Raw genomic sequence first — 10,940 nt, forward strand, 5'->3', positions numbered from 1 at the left:
ATATATACATACAAATTTAATTGACCAGCCAAAACATAGTTTGAAAAATTACATTTTAACCACACAACTTTTGAATATTTACAGAAAAAGCCCGTCAGCTTTAATCTGGTACACACAGTGGTTGGGATAGTCAGCAGATTCGAGCCGTACTCTCTATCAAGTCTGACCCATCCATGCCTTCTTTTTCAATCTTTCCTTCTCTAACAATTCACGCAAACAAAAAAAAAAATGCAAAAAAAATAATAGCAACTGTAGTATGAAAAAGTAAAAAATAAAAATAAAAATTAAATTGCCGTTACGAACTTTAAAAACAATGGTCTTACGTCACGTGAGCTTCGTGCTTCTCTCTCTCTCTCTTCATCTTCTTCATCTTCTTCATCTTCAATCTTCATCTTTATCGCGCCTTAACAAAAAAAACCCTTCCTTTTCTCTTTAATGGCGTGATTTATCTTCTCCCACTCTTGTAAAAATCGAGTCTTTCTCTCCAAACAGTCTCTTTTAAATCTCTGTTTTTTTTCTCTCTCTCTTCATTCCTTCTATAACCATGGGGTTTCTTCCCGCCTTGTTCCTGTTTCTCTTCTTCTCTGTTTCGGCCGGTTCCGCCATTGTTGATCTAAGCTCAGAAACGATTTCTCTCATCTCCTTCAAGCTCTCACTCGAAAACCCATCTTGCCTTCCTTCATGGAACGTTTCGTCTTCCTCTTCGTCGTCTCACTGTGATTGGGAAGGCGTCACGTGTTTGTTAGGACGAGTCTACTCGCTCTCTCTGCCTTCAATGTCTCTCAAAGGCCATCTCTTTCCTCCTCTCTTCTCCCTCCCGTCTCTCTCCGTCCTCGACTTGTCGGGAAACTCACTCTCCGGCCACATTCCGAAGGAGATTTCGAGTTTGAAGAATCTTAAAGCGCTTTGTCTAGCTAAAAATCACTTCTCCGGGAAGATTCCGCCTGAAATTGGGAAACTGAAACAGCTTCAAACCCTAGACCTCTCTGGAAACTCACTCACGGGACTCCTCCCGAGTCAACTCAGCGAGTTACCTCAGCTTCTCTANCGTCACGTGAGCTTCGTGCTTCTCTCTCTCTCTCTTCATCTTCTTCATCTTCTTCATCTTCAATCTTCATCTTTATCGCGCCTTAACAAAAAAAACCCTTCCTTTTCTCTTTAATGGCGTGATTTATCTTCTCCCACTCTTGTAAAAATCGAGTCTTTCTCTCCAAACAGTCTCTTTTAAATCTCTGTTTTTTTTCTCTCTCTCTTCATTCCTTCTATAACCATGGGGTTTCTTCCCGCCTTGTTCCTGTTTCTCTTCTTCTCTGTTTCGGCCGGTTCCGCCATTGTTGATCTAAGCTCAGAAACGATTTCTCTCATCTCCTTCAAGCTCTCACTCGAAAACCCATCTTGCCTTCCTTCATGGAACGTTTCGTCTTCCTCTTCGTCGTCTCACTGTGATTGGGAAGGCGTCACGTGTTTGTTAGGACGAGTCTACTCGCTCTCTCTGCCTTCAATGTCTCTCAAAGGCCATCTCTTTCCTCCTCTCTTCTCCCTCCCGTCTCTCTCCGTCCTCGACTTGTCGGGAAACTCACTCTCCGGCCACATTCCGAAGGAGATTTCGAGTTTGAAGAATCTTAAAGCGCTTTGTCTAGCTAAAAATCACTTCTCCGGGAAGATTCCGCCTGAAATTGGGAAACTGAAACAGCTTCAAACCCTAGACCTCTCTGGAAACTCACTCACGGGACTCCTCCCGAGTCAACTCAGCGAGTTACCTCAGCTTCTCTACCTTGACCTAAGTGACAACCACTTCTCAGGTTCGCTTCCTCCCTCCTTCTTCCTCGGCTTCCCTGCTCTGTCTTCACTCGACGTCTCCAACAACTCACTCTCCGGCAAAATCCCACCAGAGATTGGGAAATTGAGTAACCTCTCCGATCTTTACATGGGACTCAACTCGTTTTCCGGTCTAATCCCTCCGGAGATTGGTAACATCTCGTTGCTGAAGAACTTTGTTGCTCCTTCTTGCTTCTTCAAAGGGCCGTTACCAAACGAGATATCGAAGCTGAAACACTTGGCAAAGCTCGACCTTTCTTACAACCCACTCAAGTCTTCAATCCCTAAATCATTCGGAGAGTTGCAGAATCTGAGTATACTGAATCTTGTCTCCGCTGAGCTTAACGGAATGATCCCACCAGAGCTTGGTAATTGTAAAAGCCTCAAGACACTGATGCTTTCTTTCAATTCTCTCTCTGGTTCTTTGCCATTGCAGCTTTCAGAGATTCCTCTGTTGACGTTTTCTGCTGAAAGGAATCAGCTTTCGGGTTCATTGCCTTCTTGGATCGGCAAATGGAAGGAACTGGACTCACTTCTCTTGGCTAACAATCGGTTTTCAGGACAAATCCCTCGTCAGATTGAAGATTGTCCAATGTTAAAGCATCTCAGTCTAGCTAGCAATTTGTTAACTGGTTCGATTCCTAGGGAGCTTTGTGGTTCAGGTTCGTTGGAGGAGATTGATCTCTCTGGGAATCTTCTTTCAGGAACAATTGAGGAGGTCTTCCTTGGATGTTCATCTCTTATAGAGTTGGTTCTTACCAATAACAAGATCAGTGGCTTCATACCTGAGGATCTTTCAAAGCTTCCATTGATGGCACTTGACTTGGATTCCAACAACTTCACAGGAGAAATCCCAAAGAGTCTCTGGACATCAACGGACTTGATGGAGTTCTCAGCGTCTTATAACCGTCTACAAGGTTCTTTGCCTGCAGAGATTGGCAATGCAGCTTCACTGACGCGGCTGGTTCTCAGTGATAACCAGTTACAAGGTGAAATCCCAAGAGAGATTGGAAAGCTTACATCTTTGTCTGTCCTGAATCTGAATTCAAACAAGCTTCAAGGGAAGATACCAAACGAGCTTGGTGACTGTACTTCTTTGACTACATTGGATCTTGGCAACAACAATCTTCAAGGACAGATTCCAGACAGAATTACTGGTCTTGCTCAGCTTCAATGCCTGGTTCTCTCTTACAACAATCTCTCAGGGTCGATTCCATCAAAACCGTCTTCTTATTTCCATCAGACTGACATGCCTGATCTGAGCTTTTTTCAGCACCATGGGGTATTTGATCTCTCCTTCAACCGATTGACTGGTCCTATACCAGAAGAGCTTGGTGACTGTGTGGTAGTGGTGGAGATTTTACTGAGCAACAACCATCTCTCCGGAGTAATCCCAGCTTCACTCTCTCGTTTGACCAACCTTACAATTCTGGATGTATCTGGAAATGCCCTTACTGGCTCCATTCCAGAGGAGATGGGCCACTCTCCTAAGTTGCAGGGATTAAACTTGGCGAATAATCAGCTCAATGGCCATATACCGGAAAGCTTTGGCCTTTTAGGTAGCTTGGTGAAGCTAAACTTGACCAAGAACCAGCTGGATGGATCGGTTCCTGCTTCTCTTGGGAACTTGAAAGAGGTTACACACATGGACTTGAGTATTAACAAGCTAAGTGGTGAGCTTCCATCAGCACTGTCTCAGATGCTCAAACTTGTAGGCCTTTACATTGAACAGAACAGGTTCACTGGAGAAATCCCTTCAGATCTTGGTAACCTTACGCAGCTTGAGTACTTTGATGCTTCTGAGAACTGTTTATCTGGAGAGATACCAACAAAGATCTGTGGATTGCCTAACCTAGTGTTCTTGAATCTAGCCAAGAATAATCTGGGAGGAGAGGTGCCGAGAGATGGTGTTTGCCAGGATCCTTCTAAGGCATTACTTTCAGGGAACAAAGAGTTGTGTGGCAGAGTGATTGGCTCAGATTGCAAGATCGATGGAACTAAATTGATGAGTGCTTGGGGACTTGCAGGGATCATTCTTGGGGGTATGATCATCATCTGTGTGTTTGTTTTCTCTCTGTGCAAGTGGGTTATGACAAAGAGAGTGAAGCATAGAGATGATCCAGAGGGAATGGAGGAAACCAGGTTAAAAGGTTTTGTTGATCAAAATCTCTATTTCTTAAGTGGAAGCAGATCAAGAGAACCATTAAGCATCAATGTGGCCATGTTTGAGCAGCCACTTCTCAAGGTGAGTCTGGGAGATATTGTGGAGGGAACAGATCACTTCTGTAAGAAGAACATAATAGGAGACGGTGGTTTTGGGACAGTTTACAAAGCTTGTTTACCCGGTGGGAAAACAGTAGCGGTCAAGAAGCTAAGCGAAGCCAAGACTCAGGGAAATCGTGAATTCATGGCAGAAATGGAGACTCTAGGGAAAGTGAAGCATCCGAATCTGGTGTCTTTGCTTGGATACTGCTCTTTCAGTGAAGAGAAGCTTCTTGTGTATGAGTACATGGTAAATGGGAGCTTGGACCACTGGTTAAGGAACCAAACTGGGATACTAGAGGTACTAGACTGGCCCAAACGTCTCAAAATCGCGGTTGGAGCGGCAAGAGGGTTAGCTTTCTTACACCGTGGCTTTATCCCTCACATTATACACAGGGATATCAAAGCAAGCAACATCCTGTTGGACGGTGACTTTGAACCTAAGGTTGCAGATTTTGGGTTAGCTAGATTGATCAGTGCGTGTGAGACTCACGTGAGCACAGTGATCGCTGGGACGTTTGGGTATATCCCACCGGAATACGGTCAAAGCGCACGAGCCACAACCAAGGGAGACGTGTACAGTTTCGGGGTGATTTTGTTGGAGCTGGTCACAGGGAAAGAGCCTACTGGTCCAGACTTTAAAGAGAGTGAAGGAGGGAACTTGGTTGGTTGGGTAATTCAGAAGATAAACAAAGGGAAAGCGGTGGATGTTCTAGATCCTCTGGTTGTGTCGGTGGCTGTGAGACACTCAATGCTTCGTCTGCTTCAGATCGCTGTGCTCTGTCTTGCAGAAACGCCAGCTAATCGCCCAACCATGCTTGATGTGTTGAAGGCCCTCAAGGAGATATAAACTGTAACAACCCCTAAACCTTGTTGTTGTTTCATGTGTTTCGTGTTGTTTAAGTCACTCTAACAAAAAAAAAGTGAGTGTAGGGTTTGTAATGTTAATGTAACTCTGAATATCAGAAAACCAGACTTTTTTTTTTAAATCCCTTATTTGTGACAAACACTCAAATTGACAGAATTGCCCTATTGCGCTCAAAATTACATTTACGAGAATTACAAAAAAAAAAATCAAATTGTAAGAGGGAAAAATTGAAGTGGTTGGATTGTAGCTGTTTGATGTCAAGTCAATATCAAGAAACACAGTATGGTCAGTAAAAAATAATTATTGAAAAAAATCTTTAGTCCAAACTTCTGGCTCTATATTTTTACAGTCACTCCCACTTCTTTTATTCTCTCTAGTCCAAAACTTCTGACTACATACAAAAAATATCTCCACAACTTGCTCAGTTTCACTGTTTTGTTTGTTCTGTCACCAAACGGGTTCATGTCATTAATTATATAAATTAAAGGATCCTAAAAAAAACAGTTTACATAACGGAGCTCGTATAAACGAATTGATAACTACATTATTTTTGTTGAAAAAAATATAAAATTATTCCCTTTTGATGTGCTAACTAGCCGATCAGTTGATTACGGTTCCTCTTCTGCAGTTCACCATGTAACAGAGTTCTATTAGTGTTAGATAAACATTCTTGTCTATCAAAATTGGTGAAAGGGTTTGTTTTCTCCAATTAACTACAAAAACATAATAGTAAAAAAAGGTCAAGTATGAAAAAGTCTAGGTGCAATATATGAGATAGAGTCGTAGACTTTGTCCAAACCATTTAAGGTCATCATCCACAGATTAAGCATTTATTGCACTGACTTAAATTAACTCGATATGTTATGCCTATATATCAATCAAAACAACTAGTGGGTTTATGTGTTATAACAGGCCAGGCCTATTTAATGTGAGACATCACGGGTCTTTTTTACCCAGCCCATGGCTTATGTAGGTAATCATAATTATATATAGATTGTTTTTTTTTCTTTTGTCAACTGATAGAAACAAAATCTGAAAAGAGTACAAGGGAAAACAAAGGATCAACCACTACCCTACGCTTGATACTGAGGTCAATTGACCCTCCAAATGAAAACAGGTAAGAACAAGAACATACAACATAGACCACTCAGCAACTTCAAGCTTCAAAATCCTTGCGTACTTGATCGCGCAGCCATGACGGGCCTCTCAAAGATAAATATGACTGAAACCTCCCCTCTCGTGTTACACTCTTGGCAATAGCCACTACCACTTTGTTTGCCGAATTGAGCACATGGTGACACTCCCAATAGTCAAAAGTCGATAATATCAGATATATATCTTGCAACAACGAATCAAAACGCGGCCATTCCCTCGGGTTATTTATGGCTGCAACTCCTGCAGCACTATCCATCACCAATTCAACCCGAGTAATATGCAGAATCTGCAACGCCTCCAGAGCCCACAGAAAACACCGGAGACTTGCCAATATTTTCGTGTCGGATCTCTCTAAAGCAGTTCGTGCATGATGGAGTACCTGACCTTGATTATCTCGAGTAATCCACGCACCAACAACCATTAGGGAGTTCTTCCCCCATGACGTCGCAATGTTGCATTTCGTAATTCCAGGCATTGGTCTCCTCCATGTAGCTTCAAGAGATTGACGTCTCACTGTCCCTTTTTGATCTAAAGTACCATCTAGAGCTTGTGCAGCAAACCAATGTGAAGAATGCGTGAAGGCTTTATCCACCAACTCCCGTATATCTCCTTGTTTCCCCTGAAATAGGAATGTGTTCTTCCATTTCCATAATTCCCACAATAGCCAGGGAATCATATGTCTAATCTCCTCCGGAACCCACTTATCCTGCATTACTATCAGCAAATGATCCCAATTCCCCACCAAATCCGACTCAGAGAAGCCCCCAGAAGGCAGAGGAATGTTAGCAATGGCACATGCTTGCCGTGCAACAGGACACGAGAACAGCATATGACATATTGTCTCCTCCTGGTGACCACATATTGATCATCTGGTGTCTACCGTTAATCCCCGTGAGGTAAGCCTTTCTGAAACCGCTAGAGCACCAGAAAGCATTCTCCATAGGAACGTTCGAATCTTTGGTACCATCTGCAGTTTTCACACCTTCGCTTTCATACTTATTAACTTGATCCTATCTTCCGTGCGAGGCTTATAGAGTGAAGGTAAGGTCCAAAGCAACTAGTACCCACTTTTGACAGAATAAGCACCAGAAGGCATATAAGGCCATATGTAACGGTCTCTCTTTGTTGCGGCAATTTTCATCGCGAGGATCTGTTTAGCATCATCAGGTGGAAACAAAGCATTTACCTTCGCAATGTCCCATTGACCATCTACTTGGCTACGCAGCTCCACCACCTTCAAGTTGACATTAAAAAAAATGTCCCTCCGGTACGGTGCTCTAGGATGCTTATCAAAGATCCATTTCTCTTTCCAGACGTATGTATCCAGGCCATTCCCTATCTTCTTCATCAACCCATGCTTTAAAAAGTTACGACCATGTAAAATACTCATCCACGCGTAAGAAGGCCTTGAACCAGAACTACATTCCAAGATAGTTGACTTTCGAAAATAGCGGCTTTTGTAGAATCGAGAAACCAATGACTCCAGATTGTTGAGGATCCGCCAAGCTTGCTTGGCAAGGAGGGCTTGATTAAAATCTCCCAAGTCTTTAAAACCCAAACCACCATCTGCTTTGGACTTACACATTTCAGACCAAGCCACCCAAACAATTTTCCTCTGCCCCTGACAACTATTCCACCAAAAATCTTGCATGGGACTAGTGAGTTTCCTGCAAAGATGTTTACTCAGACGAAAACAGGACATTGCATAAACCGGGAGTGCCATTGCTATCGACTTGAGTAGAATCTCTTTTTCCCCTAAGGAAAGGGTCTTTGAATACCAACCCTGTAGTCTTTTCTTGAGTTTATCGCCAATAAAAACCAAAAAAGCCTGTTTTGAACCACTGAAACACTTTGGCAAACCCAGATAAGACTCAACTTCCCTCTCTACTGTAATCCCCAAAGTTTGTTTGACCATCAGTTTACTTAATTCGGGTGTCTTGCTTCCAAAAGTAACTGTAGACTTCTGTAAGTTAATTTGCTGCATATATATAGTTTGTTTAATAATAATTATACTTCGATTGTTTTATTTGTATTTTGATATTTTGATGTTTTGTATCTAATTGTCAACAAAGTATATGTTGGCTACTAATACGAATAAAACAAACTAAGTGTATTTGATGAATTAAATATACAGGCGTAATGTGATTAGTGAATAAGTAGAGTCATCATTAGTAGACCGACGGAAATCTATAGAGACANACCATGATGCAGCATGACCTCGAAACTTTGTGGCAACAAGAGTTTGTGTGAAAGTCCAAAGAATATTGTCATATATAAACGATGTTTTAAATGACTAGTGTTAATCTTTTTGCTTGCTTTTAATGATCTTTATAATAATAGAAGGTAATGAATAATAAACAAACACATCAATTAAGGGTAATTCTCGTATATACCACTAAAATAAGTTTTTTTTTCTTCAAAAAATACTACTTTTAATTTTTTTTTCTTTTCAAAAATATCACCAAAATGTATTTTAAAAAAATACCACAAAATTAAACTAAAGTTCTAATATTAAAAAATAAACCATAAATCCTAAACACTAAATTCTACCTTCTAAAAACTATATCCTAAATCTGTAATTGTCAACTCAAACCTTTAAAAAGAAAATTTTTCTTTTAAAAATCAATTTTTTTTTTTTTTTTTTTTTTTTTTTTTTTTGTGTGTGTGCTAAATTCTATCGGTTGGTTAGTTTGCATATTGATTTTTATCTTTGCTTTGTTCATGTGTCCACCCTGGCAGCCTTGTTCTTCGAAGAATATGTTATGTAAATTAACCAAAGGAAAACAAAATTCTATCATTATCTATAACATTTTTCAAGTTCGTCGTATTCTCAAATGAGTATGATATATATAGTCGTGTTATTGATGTGTCATATGACTCGTGTCATACGCTTCAACTTATCCTATATGTACATGTACCTAAAGGCGTGCAAGCAAAAAAAAGAGTTTGTTTCCATGCTTATTTTTGTAGAAAAATACAAAAGCAATAAATAATTTTGGGTAAAATTTGGCATGTGATCAACGGAAGGATATAGTACACATTGCGACTTATGTCTGCAAGATACTATAGTACATAAAGAATAGACACGAGATCGAATATTTTGAAAAGGGATATGCTTAATTGAATTGTAGATATCAGTTCAAAAAGTATATATTAAGTGTCAAATATATATGGACATCCAAATTGAAAAGTTCCAACTATTAGTACTTGTATCCATGTAGAGTAGATTAGTGTCAATATTCAAACCAGAGTCACAGATATGTAAAAGAAAGATCATTAATATATGTTCTAAACATTAGTTATATATACATGGTATACAATTATAAAAATAAATCTAACGAAAAGAAGTACATACAGAACAACAAACAAAAATGTCGTAGCTTCGTAGTTTACATGTGAAGTAAACTTAAGATGACAGAGCCTAAGTATCATCATCACAAATAAAATAATAAGATTACCTGTTTGTTAATGTTGGTTGATGATCAGATAGCTTAAGAATGATACAACTGGAACCGGTTTGGTATATATCCGGGTTATTGGTTCAGAACCGGTCAGGTTAGGTTAGATTAGTATAGATGTGATGTTAGTTGAACACCTACCATATGTGTTTGTGCCTTGGAGAGTTCAAGTTCAACATAAGAGAGAGAGTAGAGAATCGAAGCAAACGGAGGATTTTGTTTTTAGTCGACGTCAACCATTGAAAGAATGACACGTGAAAAACCTTGAGAAGAGCGTCTTAATAAAGAATAAATGCTTTTCTTTCTTGTAAAAAAAAATATTATAAAAAAAAAGAATACTTTGTCTAATCCTTCACGCCGCGTCTAAGCCATTTAAAAAGCTTTCGGACAAGACAACTTCGCTTTCTTTAGCTTTCAGCTTTGGCTATATTTTATCTTTCGTATATAGCTCGACTCGGCTTGGCTTAATGAATTTGACTAATCAGAATATGTTTTTTGTAAATTAAGCGAAATAAATATATATTGCTAATCTGTCTTACTCAATGACTAATTAAGGAAATTAATCATCATGTTTTATCCCAAAATAATATTTTGTTTTTTTTGCTAGCTTTTTAAGCCTTTAACAAAATACACTGTATATTATAGCTATCTTAAACCAATAATTACTATCCAAAAAAAAAAGATTTAGTAAATCTTATGTACTTTTTCTTAAAGTAATTAATAAATCTGGTGATCCATTGTATCAATAAGTACGTGAAAAAAGGAAAACAAGAATGAGAAAGAATGTGAAAGACTTAAAAAAAAAGTAGTTAAAAATATTTTCCTTGTTTAAAAAAAAAAAACAAAGACATTATCTTCAAAGTTTTATCCTCTTCTTATTTATTAATTTGCTGATAAAATGCGTTTTAATCGTCTTCCTTTTTTTTTCTTTTTACCCACGCAAAATCTGTTTTTTATTTTGGATAATTTGTTTTTGTAACATCTGTACTCATCCAAAAAGTTTTTATCTTCGAAAAACAGTTGTCGTGGAATCCAGTTTTTAATCTATTCTTTAATTAAAAGAAACTTTAGATAATCCAGAAAAACTTAATGACTTGGATCTGATAAGTTGTTTGTATTAATCCAAAAAAATTCAGCCGGATGATCCAACGACTGATGTCGATTGTTGGTAAAATTCTAAAACTTTATAATAATAAAAAAAGGAAAGAAAGAAGAAAAGGAAATCGTAAGATGATGAATCGAATCGAACGGTAGAGATAAAAAAAAGGTACACACCGTAACGCTATATCCCATGGCTCAAACTCAAACATCGTAGCTGCTACAATTCTCTCTCTCTCTCTCTCTCTCTCTCTCTCTCTCTCTCTCTCTCTCTCTCTCTT

The 10,940-nt window shown here is 39.1% G+C and overlaps 1 protein-coding gene across 1 annotated transcript; it reads left to right on the forward strand.

Annotated features, from left to right (window-relative positions):
• LOC104737874 (leucine-rich repeat receptor protein kinase EMS1) lies at nt 357-5,069 on the forward strand. The gene is made up of 2 exons (XM_019234380.1): nt 357-996; nt 1,651-5,069. The coding sequence occupies exons 1-2, from the start codon at nt 545-547 to the stop codon at nt 4,928-4,930; spliced, it is 3,732 nt and encodes a 1,243-aa protein (XP_019089925.1). The 5' UTR covers nt 357-544; the 3' UTR covers nt 4,931-5,069.

This window comes from Camelina sativa, chromosome 13, assembly GCF_000633955.1.
Source record: "Camelina sativa cultivar DH55 chromosome 13, Cs, whole genome shotgun sequence".
Taxonomy (NCBI): Eukaryota; Viridiplantae; Streptophyta; class Magnoliopsida; order Brassicales; family Brassicaceae; genus Camelina; species Camelina sativa.